General features: G+C 37.5%; 1 protein-coding gene across 1 annotated transcript in view; it reads left to right on the forward strand.

Annotated features, from left to right (window-relative positions):
• Nucleotides 1-8,424, forward strand: part of XPO1 (exportin 1) — a 42,296-nt gene extending 33,872 nt beyond the window's left edge. Inside the window, exons 13-25 of the mRNA XM_039240327.1 lie at nucleotides 444-582; nucleotides 764-945; nucleotides 1,028-1,184; nucleotides 1,282-1,445; nucleotides 2,071-2,205; nucleotides 2,562-2,745; nucleotides 3,036-3,142; nucleotides 3,611-3,805; nucleotides 4,607-4,775; nucleotides 5,448-5,582; nucleotides 5,665-5,824; nucleotides 5,904-6,000; nucleotides 7,280-8,424. Of these exons, the coding sequence (XP_039096258.1) occupies nucleotides 444-582; nucleotides 764-945; nucleotides 1,028-1,184; nucleotides 1,282-1,445; nucleotides 2,071-2,205; nucleotides 2,562-2,745; nucleotides 3,036-3,142; nucleotides 3,611-3,805; nucleotides 4,607-4,775; nucleotides 5,448-5,582; nucleotides 5,665-5,824; nucleotides 5,904-6,000; nucleotides 7,280-7,426 (1,971 nt within the window). The 3' untranslated portion in view covers nucleotides 7,427-8,424. The remainder of the gene's footprint in view (nucleotides 1-443; nucleotides 583-763; nucleotides 946-1,027; nucleotides 1,185-1,281; nucleotides 1,446-2,070; nucleotides 2,206-2,561; nucleotides 2,746-3,035; nucleotides 3,143-3,610; nucleotides 3,806-4,606; nucleotides 4,776-5,447; nucleotides 5,583-5,664; nucleotides 5,825-5,903; nucleotides 6,001-7,279) is intronic.
• Nucleotides 8,425-17,914: the final 9,490 nt, after the last annotated feature.

Raw genomic sequence — 17,914 nt, forward strand, 5'->3', positions numbered from 1 at the left:
TGGGTTTTATTTTACTTTGGCTTTTATAGTTTATCCAAATAAAGGAGCTGCAGAAAGAATCCAATAACTTCTCCATACATATTCCAAACTAGACCATTCATTGAAAGAGATTGGCTTAAGAGCTATGATTTTCAATAGTGTAGCCTTACAAGTAAACGTTATCAGCGCCACCAGTGAATTTGTTAGAAATGCAGATTAAAAGATCACTTCCCAATCTGAGTCTCTGGATGAGACACAGGAACTTAACAGTAAATGTTTATTCTTAATAAATAACATTAGAAAACTATTACTGTAGAATTCTATTTTTTCAATGTTTCTATTTTATATTGTGGGAACAATTTTGGGGGCTCTGTTGGTCTAAAGTGTAAAGTGCTTATCTTAATTTTTTTCCTATACTTGATGTGGCTGATTTCAACAGGTTTTTCTTGTGTATTGTCGAATAGGTCCGTTTATTAATGGTTAGTCGTATGGCTAAACCAGAGGAAGTATTGGTTGTAGAAAATGATCAGGGAGAAGTTGTAAGAGAATTCATGAAGGATACAGATTCCATTAATTTGTATAAGAATATGAGAGAAACATTAGGTAAGTTCGTAAATATTGTCGATTTAATCTTTTGTAATTCTCTTTTGGGGTGAAAATACTAGGAAATGTAGTTTTCTGAATTTGTCAGGATTCATCTTTATTAATGTGCTGTTATTTCTTAGTAAATAATTTGTATTCATAGAGTTTTGCATTTGACCTTTGGAACCTTTTCCCTTTGTAGTTTATCTCACTCACCTGGATTATGTAGATACAGAAAGAATAATGACTGAGAAACTTCACAATCAAGTGAATGGTACAGAGTGGTCATGGAAAAATTTGAATACATTGTGTTGGGCAATAGGCTCCATTAGTGGAGCAATGCATGAAGAGGATGAAAAACGATTTCTTGTTACTGTTATAAAGGTATGCAAGTGGTAGCAACTGCATCCTTTAGGTAACTGTATGTTATTCTTTTAAATGACCAAAATTTCTTTCCTATTTACAGGATCTATTAGGATTATGTGAACAGAAAAGAGGCAAAGATAATAAAGCTATTATCGCATCAAATATCATGTACATAGTAGGTCAATATCCAAGATTTTTAAGAGCTCACTGGAAATTTTTGAAGACTGTAGTTAACAAGTTGTTTGAATTCATGCATGGTAAATCCTCTTTAATATATAACTTGGTTATTTTATGCTTATTGAACCAAAACTTTTTTCTTGAAAAATTTTTGATAAATGTTTTTGTTTTGTTTAGAGACCCATGATGGAGTCCAAGACATGGCTTGTGATACTTTCATTAAAATAGCTCAGAAATGCCGCAGGCATTTTGTTCAGGTTCAGGTTGGAGAAGTAATGCCATTTATTGATGAAATTTTGAACAATATCAACACCATAATTTGTGATCTTCAGCCTCAACAGGTATATAGAACACTGAGTATATCTTTCTTAGAAAATGACTCCTATTTTAATCAAAATGCATTAATGGGAGTAGAAAGAATGCCACCATTGGACTCACTTCACATGTCTCTGTGATTAAACCTTTGTTTTTATTTTTTTATTTCAATTTGAATATAGTTAATAAACAGTACTTTCAGGTGTACAAACAGTGATTCAAGAAATCACCTATTTCACCAATCCCCCCAACCCACCTCTCTGGTTGGAGTGGTTGAATGTTTATGAGACAAAAATTTAACCAGAAGTTTGTCAGGCTATTTTTCTACCTGATGCAAATTATTTCTCACACTTGTAAAATTTTTAGTTTCAGTACATATGTGAATTGCTTGTGTGTAGTTTCCCTTATGATGCATAAAAGTAAAATGACTAGGGGTGCCTGAGTGGCTCAGTTGGCTAAGCATCCAACTCTAGATTTCTGTCCAGGTCATCATCTTTGTGGTTCATGGGTTCCAGCCTACTTGAGAGTTTCTTTGTCCCTCTCTCTGCACCCTTCCCCATGCGCATGATCTCTCTCTCTGTCTCTCACCTTCTCTCAAAAATAATAACACTTTTTTTTTTTTTTAAGTAAAATATCTGCCTTTCTACATAGGTCCATACATTTTATGAAGCTGTGGGATACATGATTGGTGCACAAACAGACCAAACAGTACAAGAACATTTAATAGAAAAATATATGCTGCTTCCTAATCAGGTTTGGGATAGCATAATCCAGCAGGCAACCAAAGTAAGTTTTACTACTTTTTTTCAAAGTTCTAAGGGAATACAAGAAGACCGTGCTATTTACAGAAGTAGTGAATTCAGTGCCTTTGATTTGCATACGTTATTCATAAATGGTTTTCTGTGCCTTTGTACATTAAAAAAAATTACACTGTAATTTTACTCTGTTTTGATGTATAGTAGGATGCTTTCATTCTATTCTTCCTTGTAGATGTAGGCAGTAAGGTTTCTGTATTTGTTTTACTCTCTGATTATTAATGTAAGGTTGGTTTTGGAGTAAGGTGTGTGTAGTGTTTTTTGTTTTAGTAATTAAAAAGGTAAATTTCATATGATACATGAAATTTTATTGTTTGTCCTTCACAGAATGTGGATATACTTAAAGATCCTGAAACAGTCAAGCAGCTCGGTAGCATATTGAAAACAAATGTTAGAGCCTGCAAAGCTGTTGGACACCCCTTTGTAATTCAGCTTGGGAGAATTTATTTAGATATGCTTAATGTATACAAGTGCCTCAGTGAAAATATTTCAGCAGCTATCCAAGCTAATGGTAAGCGATTCTGAACTTCTGTGGAATGGTTTATAACAAGTCAGTTTTATGAACATTCATTTCTCACAGATTTTAAGTTAACTCTCCCAATGTCCCACATAACCATAGACAATTATTTTTAACCAGTTGCATTCCCTTTCCTTTGTAAAATTAGTCTTTTTTTTCCCCGGTATGTTCATCTCTATGCCTCTTGTTTTTGTGTGGTAAATGGGAGCTAATGGTGTCCGAAGCAAACTACCAATATAGAATTTTAGTTGTCAAGTTGGATTCTACTGGATTGTATTTTTTAGGTGAGATGGTTACAAAGCAGCCGTTGATTAGAAGTATGCGAACAGTAAAAAGGGAGACTTTAAAGTTAATATCTGGTTGGGTGAGCCGGTCCAATGATCCACAAATGGTAAGTGAAATGTTAAATTTTTTGTTTAAGTTGATGCTGTGTTTTCTCATATATGCATATTGCTTGATTAAAGGTAATTTTGATTGGATTATTTTAGTGTCATTTTTTTTTAGAGTCCTTGAATACTTTTAGTATCAAGAAAATATTTTAGTTAATATATACCATCTTCCTAAGAAATTGCTCTTAGTGGGGGACAGTGGTGATATATAACATGGTAGCTCAAGTCATTTTCCCATTTGCCTTACGTAAATAACAAACTTGTGCTCTACAATATGTCCTTATTTCTTGGATTCTTTTGCTAAAAAGTTTTAATCTCCAAAAACCAAATTAAAATACGCAGTTTTCCATTTTTAAACGGATACTTAAATGTCAATATAACACAAAGTCTATAACAATATAACAAAGTCTAGCTATTTATATTAGTTAGCAAGTGTGCATAGAATAAAACTTAATTTTTTTTTTAAATAGGTAGCCGAAAATTTTGTTCCTCCTCTGTTGGATGCAGTTCTCATTGATTATCAGAGAAATGTCCCAGCTGCTAGAGAACCAGAAGTGCTTAGTACTATGGCTATTATTGTCAATAAGTTAGGAGGACATATAACAGCTGAAATACCTCAAATATTTGATGCTGTTTTTGAATGCACATTGAATATGATAAATAAGGTATGTGGTTTACATTTCACTTATAATGAGAAATTTTGGAGTATGTAACTCTTGAAAGTATGAATGATACTTATGAGAATAGCAGAAGTTTTAAGATCTGGAGTTAAACATTTGAATTTATAGACCAGAGAAAGATACCTTTTAAAAAATTTTCACTATTAAAGAGTTCAATCTTAACAGCCAAGTAGGGGTAATTTGATAGATTGTAACATTCAGATAGCAGCTAGCATTTAGTGAAAGGTTGCTGTGTTTTAAGCATTAAGAATTTAGTGGTACTAATTTGTTTAAATAAATGAAAGGGTCTACATTTTCACTTCTAAAAGTGTACTATATGCCTATAAAAAATGGGAAAATAAGTTTAGCAGGACAGAAAAATGTAGATGTAAGTGTATGAATTTACATAGCAGGTAAAAATTTTTCAAATTTGTATTAGTGATCTCAAAGTAACTCAAAAGTGGTAGTAACAGACTGAGTTACTAGAAAATGTCATGTACTTTATGTTGGTTATTTTGTTTTAAGTTCATTTATTTTGAGAGAGAGAACATGCACATGGTAGTGTGGGAGGGGCAGACAGAATCCCTAGCTAGCTCAGTGCTGTCCGGGTGGAAGGTGACACCGGGCTTCATCTCTGGAACTCTTGAGATCTGAAGCTGAACCTAAATCAGGAGTTGGACTTTTAAACAACCCTACGAGGGGCCCTACTGACAACTCCAAACTTTTATAATAAATTAGAGTTTACTTTTTCTCTCTTAATATAATTAAGGCATTGAAGTTTTATTTGTTCTCACCATTTATTTCTAGGACTTTGAAGAATATCCTGAACACAGAACCAACTTTTTCTTACTACTTCAGGCTGTCAATTCTCATTGTTTCCCAGCATTCCTGGCTATACCACCTGCACAATTTAAACTTGTTTTGGACTCCATTATTTGGGCTTTCAAACATACAATGAGGAATGTTGCAGATACAGGTAAATAAACATTATGTCTTTTTATTCATTTGCCCTACCAATACAAAACTGTACAGAGTCTTACAGGTAGGTCTGTAGTCGTGGCTGTGTAGCTAGCATTTGTTATTAGGGATTTGTTTTGAGTGCATCAGTTGTGTATGTAGGCCTAAGAAAGTCCTAAAAGCAGTTTAATCCTGTCTACCATAGTTTGTCCATAGGCAAGATTGAATTATGGCATGATGAGCATAGAATTCAAAGTAGATGAATATCTTTTATCCAATTTTTCCTTTTCTCTATATGCCTTTCCTCTGTGCCACTAAGGGTCAAAGTAAGGGCAGAACACAACATCACTAGCAGGAAATTGGCATCTCCTTCTTAGAGATGCTGTGTTTTATTCCTCTTATTTTAGAGAGAGGGTACAAGTTGTGGAGACAGGTAGAGGGAAAGAAAGGTATCATCTTGAGCAGGCTCCATGCTCATTTTGGAGCCCAACACTGGGCTCCATCCCACAACCCTTGGATCATGACTTGAATTGAAATCAAGAGTCTAGTGCTCAACCGACTAAGCCACTTGAGTGCCCCTATTTTGTATTTAAACAGTCATTGGTTTCTGTAATAGATGTGTACTTGGTAATGCTTTTTTAGAGTTGATAGGGAGAGAATTGACTTTTTTTTGGTGTTCTATACATTTTAGGCTTACAGATACTTTTTACACTCTTACAAAATGTTGCACAAGAAGAAGCTGCAGCTCAGAGTTTCTATCAAACTTATTTTTGTGATATTCTTCAGCATATCTTTTCTGTTGTGACAGACACCTCACATACTGCTGGTAAGCATGTAAAGCCGTGAAAATGTTAACTGTTTCCATTGCTGTTACATGTTGGAGTTCATAATATTCTTTTTATCAACAGGTTTGACAATGCATGCGTCAATACTTGCATATATGTTTAATTTGGTTGAAGAAGGAAAAATAAGTACGCCCTTAAATCCTGGAAATCCGGTTAACAACCAAATGTTCATTCAGGAATATGTGGCCAATCTTCTTAAATCTGCATTCCCTCATCTACAAGAGTAAATATGCTTTTTAATATGCATATATTATTCACTTTAAAAAATAGTGATTATTTAATTATTGTGTTTTCATTTGCAGTGCTCAAGTAAAGCTCTTTGTGACAGGGCTTTTCAGCTTAAATCAGGATATTCCTGCTTTCAAGGAACATCTTAGGGATTTCCTAGTACAAATAAAGGTATGTATTTTGTTTGCATTTGGCAGAAGTATTAAGACTAAGATTAGTTGTTACTTTGTGGAATTGACCATTTTTGTGAATCCAAATGAGTGGGCTTTTTGAATAATATGTAGGTTTACCTAGTCTGAAACTGATCCACAGTGAGAAACTATAAAAGAGTTGACAAGAGGATACGTTTGAAATGTTTTTGGAAATGTGTTATTAGCATAATTCATTTTAGTTGATAGAAAGGTGTGTTGCAATACTGCAAGTACATCCTACAGATGATTTTTAAATTGTGGGAAATGGAGAAAGAAATATATTGGCAGTCCCTTTGGGGATTTTATACCCATTAAAGATAGGCGTCCATTTTAGGGACTTAAGACAAATTAGGCAATTTCTTTTTAATTTACTCATTTATTTTGAGAGAGAGAGAACAGGGGAAGGGGAGAGAGAATGCCAAGCAGGCTTTACACTGTCAGCACAGAACCTGACACAGGACTTAAATTCGTGAACCATGAGATCATGACTTGAGCCAAAATCCAGAGTCAGATGCTTAACCAACTCTGAGCCACCCAGGTGCGCCAAGAAAACAGCTTTTTAAATCTCTTTGCTGGGGGGCTCAGTCTGTTAAACGTCCAACTTGGGCTCAGGTCATGATCTCACAGTTCGTGGGTTCGAACCCCGCGTCAGGCTCTGTGCTGACAGCTAGCTCAGAGCCTGTAACCTGTCTTCGGGTTCTGTGACTCCCTCTCTCTCTGACCCTCCTCTGCTCACGCTGTCTCTATCTCTCTCAAAATAAAGAAAACATTTCTTGTAAATAATATCTTTGCTTATGAATCATTTTATATGTTACATCAGACTTTCCCCTTTTTATAACTTTTTATCTCCAGCTAACACCTTTGGTTTTAATTTAGCTACACAGAATTCTGTCAATATACTATAATTTAAACCCAACCAATATGGGTGCCTGGGTGGCTCAGTCAGGTCATGATCTCATGATTTGTGGGATCAAGCCCTGTGTCAGGCTCTATGTTGATAGTGCAGAGCCTGCTTGGGATTTTCCCTCTCTAGCCCTCTCCTGCTCTTACTTATATGTACCATTTGCATGCTTTCTCTCCCCCCACCCCCAAAATAAAGAAACCCACCCAACGGAAGGATAATTTGCCTTCTTGTGTAAGCAAAAGGAGGCACCTGTCTATACTTTTTCTCCTGCCCCTTCCCCCCCTCCCCAAAAGCAGTCCATTTTCCAAAATTGAAGTTTTGTTATGTTGATACCTCAACTATCTTGTTATCACAGGAGTTTGCAGGTGAAGATACATCTGATCTGTTTTTGGAAGAAAGAGAAACAGCCCTTCGACAGGCTCAGGAAGAGAAACATAAACTTCAGATGTCTGTCCCTGGCATCCTTAATCCACATGAAATTCCAGAAGAAATGTGTGATTAAAATCAGAAGTCATGCTGGGTTTTCTTGGTTGGGTTTTTTTTGTTGTTGTTGGTTTTTTGTTTGTTTGTTTGTTTTGTTTGTTTTGTTTTTTTGGGGGTTTTTTGTTTTGTTTTTGTTTTTCCCCCTCTGCAACTCTTGTTAGCAGAAGAAAACAGCATCTGGATATTTGTCGACCAAAATGATGCCAATTTGTAAATTAAAATGTCACCTAGTGGCCCTTTTTCTTATGTGTTTTTTGTATAAGAAATTTTCTGTGAAATATCCTTCCATTGTTAAAGCTTTTGTTTTGGTCATCTTTATTTAGTTTGCATGAAGTTAAAAATTAAGGCATTTTTAAAAATTTTACTTCATGCCCATTTTGTGGCTGGGATGGGGGGAGGAGGTAATTTCAATTTGAACATAACTTGTAAATTCTAATGCAAAATTACACAATTTTCCTGTAAACAGTACCAATTTTTAATTAGGGAGCATTTTCTTTCTAGCCTGTATTTCAGCCTAGAAGAAAAGATAATGAGTAAAACAAATTGCGTTGTTAAAAGGATTATAGTGCTGCATTGTCTGAAGTTAGCACCTCTTGGACTGAATCGTTTGTCTAGACTATATGTATTACAAGTCTGTATGGCAAGTTTGCAGCAAGATCATGTGCATATCATCCCATTGTAAAGCGACTTAAAAAAATATGGGAACACAGTTAGTTATTTTTACACAGTTCTTTTTGTTTTTGTGTGTGTGTGCTGTCGCTTGTCGACAACAGCTTTTTGTTTTCCTCAATGAGGAGTGTTGCTCATTTGTGAGCCTTCATTAACTCGAAGTGAAATGGTTAAAAATATTTATCCTGTTAGAATAGGCTGCATCTTTTTAACAACTCATTAAAAAACAAAACAAAACAAAACTCTGGCTTTTGAGATGACTTATACTAATTTACATTGTTTACCAAGCTGTAGTGCTTTAAGAACACTACTTAAAAAGCAAAATAAACTTGGTTTACATTTATTCTCTCCCTTTATTGGCTCAAGATTATTCTTGTATTAATGAAAGTGGTTTTATATGTGTTTTAGGTAACACTTTTAAGTAAAGTTTGGCACCTGTGGGTTTACAAATATTTCTAGGGTTACCGTGAGTTAAGGGGTAACATATTAAAGAGAATGAGAACCCAGGTGTAAGAAGCTTGCAGGTATTCTTAATGATATTTTTGTAAAAATCTTACCTTTTGAAAGTTGCCATATCCCTTTAAGAAAGGTGGGAGGGAAGAGGACAATGTGTAGATGTTCTATAAAACATGAAAGGGGGTACAACTAGGGGAATAGAAAAAGGAAACTGGCTTGGGCGAGCCTGTTTCAAGAGGATTGGATCTAACCTATAAAAAAACTAAAGCATTTGAAGTGCCTCACGTTCATGCAGAGTCAGCAATTTTGTGTAATTGCTGTACTTGTCTTCACTTTATAGGCTTTGGCAAAACTATCATTTCAGTGGAATACAATCCTGCATAAAACTGTTTTCCAGAACAGTAAATGGTAAGAGTTTAAATGTATGCAAAGAAGAATATTGGAAACTTTTAGACTTTAGCTTTAAAATCTTTGCTTTGTTCCTGCTATTGGTATTTGCCTAAAAACACGTTTTAAGAGGTTTTCTTTGATCAGCCAAGAGTTTAGGTTCAGATTGTTCATGCTGTATTTGAATATGGTATAAAATCCATCGTTTCTGAATAGCTGTTACCATTTGTGCCACTGATCACACAGAATTTTCTTACTTTCTAGCACATCCACTATGTATTTCCTGCTCTCTTGGTGTGTTTTAAGTATTGCAAGAAAACAGGCCTTGGCAGTAGTCTGCTTTGAATTAGACATGACTGGCAACTTGATTCTATTTATTTATTTATTTCTTTATTTAGGAGAGAGTGCAATCATAAGTAGGAAAGGGGTAGATAGAATAACTTACCTCCCATTTCCCCTTCTGACTTCTGTTACTGTCTTATATTTTAATAAACCCTGCATATTATTTTGAACTCCATGAGAACTAGAAACCTCAAGCTTATTTTCTTTACACAAAGACTTTTTCACAGGGTGCCTGGGTGGTTCACTTGGTTACATGTTCCGACTTCAGCTCAGGCCATCGTCTCATAGTCCACAATTTGAGTCCCACATTGGCCTATGCTGACATCTCAGAGCCTAGAGTCTGCTTCAGATTCTGTGTGTGTGTCTCTGCTCCTTACCCACTCATGCTCTGTCTCTCAAAAATAAAAATATTAAAAAAAAAAAAAAAAGACTTAATGAGATAATGCTCTTTCCCATAATTGAGCCCTTTGCGTGAAGTTTGTGTTAACTGTTGAACCCAAGCTAGAGAAAACTGATGACAAATATAGGGTGGACATTCTTCATTAATTTCATCTTGATTGTACTTGGATGATTATACAGCAAAGCACACTGATAACTAGCCATTTGGGGTATTTGGTATGGCACTATTTAACTTTTAAGTTTTCATTTATCTAGAGAACATGGGGGCCAGGAGCAGAGACACTGGGAGAGAGAATCCTCAGCAGGCCCTGCTCTGCCAGCAAAGAGCCCAACAGGGCTGGAACTCAAAAGCTGTAAGATTACGTTCTGAGCCAAAATCCAGAGTTGGGCACTTAACCTACTGAGCCACCTAGGTGGTCCCCAGTCTCAATTGTGAGGGAGAACTGGAATTACCTTTCATATTGAGTGGGTCTGAATCCTATTCAAGCTACTCCTTAGATGGGGAATTGTGGGTAAGTCATGTCAACTTTCAAAAATGGGATCACAAAGCTAAGTCCCTTGATAATTCTGAGTATTTAAATAGAAACTTGCCAATATGCCTGATGCCATGCCTAATTGTAGGATGCATTTCCCCCCCGTTTTTGCTCAAATTGGGAGTATTTTTTTAAGTGTTTATATTGAAAGGGCACAAGCAAGGGACAGGTGGGGGGGAGAATTCCAAGCAGGTTCTCTTATCTGCACAGAGCCTGATGCGAGTCTCAATCTCACACTGTGAGCTCATGATCTGAGCCATATTCAGAGTCAGGACTCAACTGAGCCACTCAGGCGCCCCAAATTGGAATATATCTTAACAGTCCATGACCTCTAACAATTTCTCCAGCAATATCACTTTGTCCAATGTGAACTTAATCATAGACATTTGTGTGTTGCTAAGTGTTTTCAAAAGGAGGTTCAACATCAAAATAAAATTGTTAATTTGTGGGGTGCCTGAGGGGCTCAGTTGGTTGAACATTGAACTTAGGTCATGATCTTTCAGTTTGTGGGTTTGAGCCCCAAATCAGGCTCTATGCTAACAGGTCAGAACCTGGAGCCTGTTAATGTTTTATTTCTGAGAGAGAGGCAATGTGACCAGTGGGGGGGTCAGAGAGAGGAAGACACAGAAGCTGAAGCAGGCTCCAGGCTCTAAGCTAGCTGTCAGCACAGAGCCTGACGCGGGGCTTGAACCCACGAACCATGAGATCATGACCTGAGCTGAAGTCTGGATGCTTGACTGAGCTACCCAGGTGCCCCTGAAATTTTAACTTTTCAAAGGATAACTACAATTCTGTACTTTTGTGTAAAGTGGCAACCAAATTTTTCTTGGGGCCTGAGCAAGGGAGTTGCCCATATCTGTAATGCAACAAAGTGTCTACCAAATACAAAGCAGTGCAGTTTTATTCATGAAAAGTGTGAACAGATGGATGAAATTTCAAAAAGAGACTGCTGTTAACCAATTTATGCATTTTCAAGGACTATCAAATACATTGAATTGGCAATGTCTTCTCATTCTTGGTACATGTTGCAGCTGATGTCCTCTTAGAGTTGTAATAATGAAGTGAGTAAATTACGTGTGACCTTAGTCTTCACTAGCTTTTCCTTATCCCATTTGGACTCTAATTACTTTGGTAGGCTTATGTAGGATGCAGACATTTCATGTTTGATGCCAACACAGGCAAGTACGGAGTTTAAGGAAAAACCAGATAATTAGGATATCGAGAGGAACTATAATTGGTCTGATTTGGTAGTGTGTATTGGGTTTTCCTCCAAAAGTTACAGCAGAATTCATTCTGTAAGGGTGTGAAGTTAAATCTCTATGGAGAAGAGGTTCATAAAATAATCAGTCACAGGGTGCCTGGCTGGTTCAGTCAGGAAAACATAGGACTCTTCGATCTTCGGAGTGTGAGTTCAAGCCCCACATCGGGCTTACTTAAATAGAGGGTCGCCTGGGTGGCTTAGTCAAGTGTCTGGCTGTTGATTTCACCTCAGGTCGTGATCTCACAACTGTGAGATCAAGTTCCATGCTGTGTAGAGCCTACTTCAGATTCTCTATACCCCTTTATCACTTGAGCACACGCGCGTGCACACTCTAACAAACTTTAAAAATACATAAAGCATATTTATCTACTAATAAGTAGTAGCTTTTTTATTGTTTAAAGATTTTATTATTAAGTAATCTGCACCCAGTGTGGGGCTTTCACAACTTGCATGTTCCAGGGACTTAGCCAGGCAGGTGCCCTTATAAATAGTACTTTTGATAAGTATTATTGTAAAGTTTCCCTTAGCATCTTTTGTTTTTTGGTTTATCAGTTGTATTTAAATAATTTATTTTTGAAAGAGAATGCGAGCAGGAGAGGTGCAGAGAGAGGGAGACACAGAATCTGAAAGTACAGAGCCCAGTGCAGGGCTCAAACTCAAACCTTGAGATCCTGACCTGATCTGAAGTTGGACATTTAACCAACTGAGCCACTCAGGCACCCCTCCCTTATCTTTTGTGCTTTCGATCTCTATGAGATGTTCTGTATAAATTCAAATAATTAACAGTAATTCCATAATTTCTAGTCCATGTTTAGGCTTCCCCAATAGTTCCTACAAATGTCTTTAATGGCTTGTGTTCTTCCAAAGGGGAGTTCAATTTAGGTGTATGCTTTTCACATTTATAGTTCCTGAGCCTTTAATTCCAGTGGTAATTATTTACTTAAGATTTATATTTGGTTATGTTTTCAATATTTTTAAAAACCATGTCTTATTTGTATTATAGCATAGTTTGCATTTCATATTGTCCACAAATCAGACTGATAAAAGCCTCCCTTGCCCTACCTCTCTACTGGTAACCTTTAAAATTTCATTGTGGGGCCCCTAGGGAAAAACCACTAGCTTGCAAAGTGGTAGTATAGTGGCCCCCCTTTCTCTGGGTTTCACTGTCTGTGATTTCAGTTACTGGAGGTCAGCTGTGGTCCGGAAGGACAGGATCCTCCTGACCAGTCCTCAGAAAGTCCATAGTAGCCTAACAATAAGTCACAATGCCTGCATCATTCACGTCCCTTCATTTTCACATCTCACATTATCACAAGAAGGGTGAGTATAGTACAGTAAGATAATTTGAGAGAGCCTACATTTATTAATTTTTTAAGGTGTAAGTTTATAGTTGTTCAGTTTTATTGTCAACCCCTTACTGTGCCTAACTCTTAAATTGAACTTTATCATAGGAATGTATGTATAGGGAAAAAGTGTATCTGGGATTTGACACTATCTGTGATTACAGGCATCTACTGTGGGTCTCAAACGTATTCCCCTCAGATAAGCTGGTAATACTGTATTTAAGACAACATTGTTATATAATTTTTTTAATTTTAATTTTTTTTGAGAGTGTGTGCAAGTTGGGGGAGAGGGGCAAAGGGAGAGAGAAAGAAAGAATCTTAAGAAGGCTCCCTGCTCAGTGCAGAGTCCCACATGAGGCTTGATTCCATGACCCTAGGATAATGACCTGAGCCTAAACCAAGAATGTTGGATGCTCAGCCTTAAGGGACTGAGCCATCCAGGGGTTCTTAGGAGATTCTTTCTTATAAATAAACAGTTGAATGTGCCCGCACCCATGTAACAAAAAAAGTCATAACAATGACAATGTTTATTTTGCGCTTGTGTCAGTGAAGTCCAGAGTTAAATAATACAGACCTTGTGAAGCTCAGCTTTATATCACTAGAGTTCTGGCGAGTTAGGCATTTTTTTCTATGCCCAACATCAAATATGGCTACAGGAATTTCAGCTACTACATCTGCATTCTAGACAGCAGGTAAAAGGAAAGCTTCCCGTTTTAAGATTTATGAGTCTCAGAAATTCACAGAACACTTTGAAGTACATCTTCATACCCCACCCAACAAGAGAAGTTCAGAAATACAATCTTAAACCTGGATGCGTTGCTGTTCTGAATAAAATTGGCACTTTAAGAGAAAGGGATTGGGATGCCTGGGTGGCTCAGTTAAGTGTCCAACTCTTGGTTTTTCGGCTCAGGTCACAATCTCAACGGTTTGTGATTCCAAGTCCTGTGTTGGGCTCTACACTGCCAGTGCAGAGGCTGCTTGGGATTCTCTGTCTCCGTCCCTCTGCCCCTCTCTCAAATAAATACTAACTTTAAAAAGTAAGGAGGAAAGGGGAGAGTGAATTGAAGAAACTAACAGCCTCTGTCACAAGTTTAAGAAGTATTAAGTGAAAATAAAGGACAAAAAGCAGTTGACTCCCTAGGAAAAGCAAAATCTTCCCTAAACTATCAAGTACTAATAATGCCAGTGAAATTGGTTCCATGGCAGTGATAACTGCCTTTCTCATTCACTGACCACGATTTAAAATAAATATCTATACAGGGTGGCAGACAAAACCATTTATTCACTCTGGTCTTTGTTACTAATTCCTGTGTCCATTTTCAAGATAAGTAAAAAGAAAGTATTAGAACTAATATCCTGACTTTATAAATGAAAACTTAAAAGACTCCTAAAGGAGAGGAGAACTTAGAGTTTGAGAGGAAGGAGTCCTAAGAGTTGAGAAAATTTATAAGGGAAATCTTTTGTTTCCATTGCAAAAAAAAAAAAAAGTCTTTTGGAAAAATGGATATCAAAAATTCCCAAATCCTTTCCATCCTGCACTCCTAACTGACCTCATGCCTAAACAATACCACTGCCCTCTCTTCTCTGTCTGGATATCCAAGAAAATTGTATCCTTTCCGCAGATCCAGGGTCATGAGTTTGGGCCCCACATTGGGTATAGATATTACTTTAAAAAAAAAAAAATCTTCCCTTGTTCTCTAGGAGGATTTCTTTGGAGCCTGTTGTGGGTCAACATGCACTGAAATTATTCAGTCTCTCTTAGCCTGTTGAACAAGACCAGAGTTTTATGCAAGCTGGGATACACACTGTATTTTGTACTACAGGAGGAGTACATAAGAGATCCAGCCTGAACATTAATTCTCTGAATGTGGTGTTAACTGAAGTCTCTGGCCCAGAATGTTCTTTCCCCTGAGTCTTGAGTCTCATATACTAATGAGATCATTTATTCAAAATCAGGTCAGCCTTTTTCAATATGCTCAGTGCAGAGCCTGATGTTGGGTCACCTCATTGGCTCAGTCGGTTGAGTATCCGACTTCAGCTTGGGTCATGATCTCACAGTTCATGGGTTCGAGCCCTGTGTCAGCCTCTGTGCTGACAGCTCGGAGCCTGGAGCCTGCTTCAGATTTTGTGTCTCCCTCTCTCTCGCTGACCTTCCCTTGCACACCCTCTGTCTCTCAAAAGTAAACATTAAAAAAAATTTTTTTTAAATCTCACAAACCTCAAGATCATTAATGACCTGAGCCAAAATCAAGAGTCAGATGTTTACCTGACTGAGCCATTAATGCAGACATTTTTTTAAAATAATATCATGGGGCGCCTGAGTAGATCAGTCAGTTAAGCACTGGGCTCTTGGTTTCAGCTCAGGTCATGATCTCATGTTTTTGTGAGTTCAAGCCCCAAGTGGGGCTCTATGCTGGCAGCCCAGAGCCTGCTTGGGATTCTCCCTCTCCCCTTCTCTCTCTGCCCCTCCGCCACTTGCACCATCTCTGTCTCTTTCCAAAGAAATTTTTAAAATAAAAATAATAGTGGCGCCTGGGTGGCTCAGTTAAGCGTCTGACTTCAGCTCAGGTCATGATCTCACGGCTCATGGGTTTGAGCCCTGCGTTGGGCTCTGTGCTGACAACTAGCCTGCTTCAGATTCCGTATCTCCCTCTCTGACCCTCCAGTGCTCACACTGTCTCTCTCTCTCTCAGATAAAAACATTAAAATTTTTTTTTAATTTAAAAAAATTATAATATCATGACACTTCAGCAATTTAAAAGAAAGAAATTGGGGCACCTGGGTGGCTCAGTCAGTTAAACGTCCGACTTCGGCTCAGCTCATGATCTCATGGTTCCTGGGTTCCAGCCCTGGGTCGGGCTCTGTGCTGACAGCCAGCTCAGAGCCTGGAGCCTGTTTCAGATTCTGTATCTCCCTCTCTCTCTGACCCTCCCCTGCTCATGCTGTCTCTCTCTCCAGAAATAAAAAAACATTAAAAAAATAATAAAAGAAAAATATGCTGATACATACAACAAAAGGAATATATCTCAAAAACAATGTGTAAGTGAAATAAGCCAGACATTAAGGAGTATCTATGTAAAGGGGCACCTAGGTGGCTTAGGTTAAGCCCCCAACTCTTGTTTTCAGCTCAGGTCATGATCTCATGGTTCATCACTTTGAGCTCTGCACTGACCACATGGAGCCTTGGTATTCTCTCTCTCTCCCTCTCTCTCTGCTCCTCCCCTGCTTGCTTGCTCTCTCTCTCAAAATAAACTTTTATAAAAAGGAGTGTGTATATATATATATATGTACAATTGCATTAATATGAAATTTCATGAACAAACAAAACTAATGTAAGATAATAGAAAGTTATTATAAGTGTGTTATACAACTTTCAGACTCATCAAAATGACACCTGATCTGTTAATTTTATTTACATTAATTGTATCTTAATGGAAAAATACAATAAAAGTTAAAATATAAAGCATGTTTCTATGCATGCAGTCTATTTGTACAATAAACCATCAGGAATAATGACCTCCAAGATTTTAATCAATGTATTCATAAAAGCAACAAAAAAGGTATTTATTTATATGTTTATATATATTTTTTCTTAACATTTATTTATTTTTGAGAGAGACAGTGTGAGCAGGGGAGGTGCGGAGAGAGAGGGAGATACAGAATCCAAAGCAGGCTCCAGGCTCTGAGCTGTCAGCACAGAGCCTGATGCGGAGCTCCAACTCAAAATCCACGAGTCATGACCTGAGCCAAATTTGGCAGCTCAACGGACTGAGCCACGCAGGCACCCATTAAATGTTTATTTTTGAAAGAGAGAGAGAATGCGTGCAAGCAAACACACCCAAGCACACATGCAAGCAGGGGAGGGGGCAGAGGGAGAGGGAGACAGAGGATCCAAAGAGGGCCCTGTGCTGCCAGTAGACATCCAATGTGGGTCTCAAACTCATGAACAGCGAGATCATGACCTGAGCTGAAGTCAGTCGCTTAACTGAACCACCTATAGGCGCCCCTGTCTAAATGTATGTATTTAGAGTGCATACAAATTGACTTTTTAATTTGATAGTTAAAGTAAGTGAAATTGAATACTCAGATATAAAATATTTTTAACAAAGACTTCCAAAATACAAAATGTAGATAGAGTGTATTATTTCAGTCTAGATTAAGAAAACTGTTAGGGAAACATACATCAAGGTGGTAAAATTCCATCATTATGGATTCAGGGGCGCCTGGGTGGTTCAGTCAGTTAAGCATCCAACATCAGCTCAGGTCATGATCTTGCCATCTGTGAGTTTGAGCCCCGTGTCAAGCTCTGTGTTGACAGCTCAGAGCCTGGGGTCTGCTTTGGATTCTGTGTCTCCCTCTTCCTCTGCCCCTCCCCTGCTCACACTCTGTCTCTCTCAAAAATAAACATTAAAAGATAATTTTTAATAAAAATAAAACATTAAAGCATTATAATTATTTACTATAAAAATGGAGAAAAAATAATGTATTTAAAATTATTGAAGTTCAAAGCAAAGGTTTAAGTTAATTTAAGGTTATTATTGATCTTATGAAGATACTAGAAGCATCTAAAATAATGAATTATGTTGTTGTTATATTAAAAATGAGTTCAGTGAGAAACTTTACATAAAATTCTGATTGAATTTTACATAGAAGAAGCCAGTGTTAGACAATCTGGACTTTCAGCCAAAAGTTTAGAAGACTTTCTAGGTATTTTAATTTGGCACTAATTCGCTATATTCAGCAAGCTATCTCTGGATGATGTAATAAAAGATGTAAATCATGGGGCGCCTGGGTGGCTTAGTCGGTTAAGCGTCCGACTTTCGCTTAGGTCATGATCTCGCAGTTCGTGGGTTCGAGCCCCGCATCGGGCTCTGTGCTGACTGCCAGCTCAGAGCCTGGAGCCTGTTTCAGTCTGTGACTCCCTCTCTCTCTGACCCTCCCCTGCTCACGCTGTCTCTCTCTCTCTCCTAGAAATAAATAAAATATTAAAAAAAAGATGTAAATCAAACCACTGTATTTTTTTTAAGTTTATTGATTCGTTTTGAGAGAGAGTGCACACCTGAATGGGTTATAGGCAGAAAGAGGGAGAGAGAGAATCCTAAGCAGACTCTGTGTCA

This window comes from Hyaena hyaena, unplaced genomic scaffold, assembly GCF_003009895.1.
Source record: "Hyaena hyaena isolate Hyena2069 unplaced genomic scaffold, ASM300989v1 scaffold_173, whole genome shotgun sequence".
NCBI classification, from domain to species: Eukaryota; Metazoa; Chordata; class Mammalia; order Carnivora; family Hyaenidae; genus Hyaena; species Hyaena hyaena.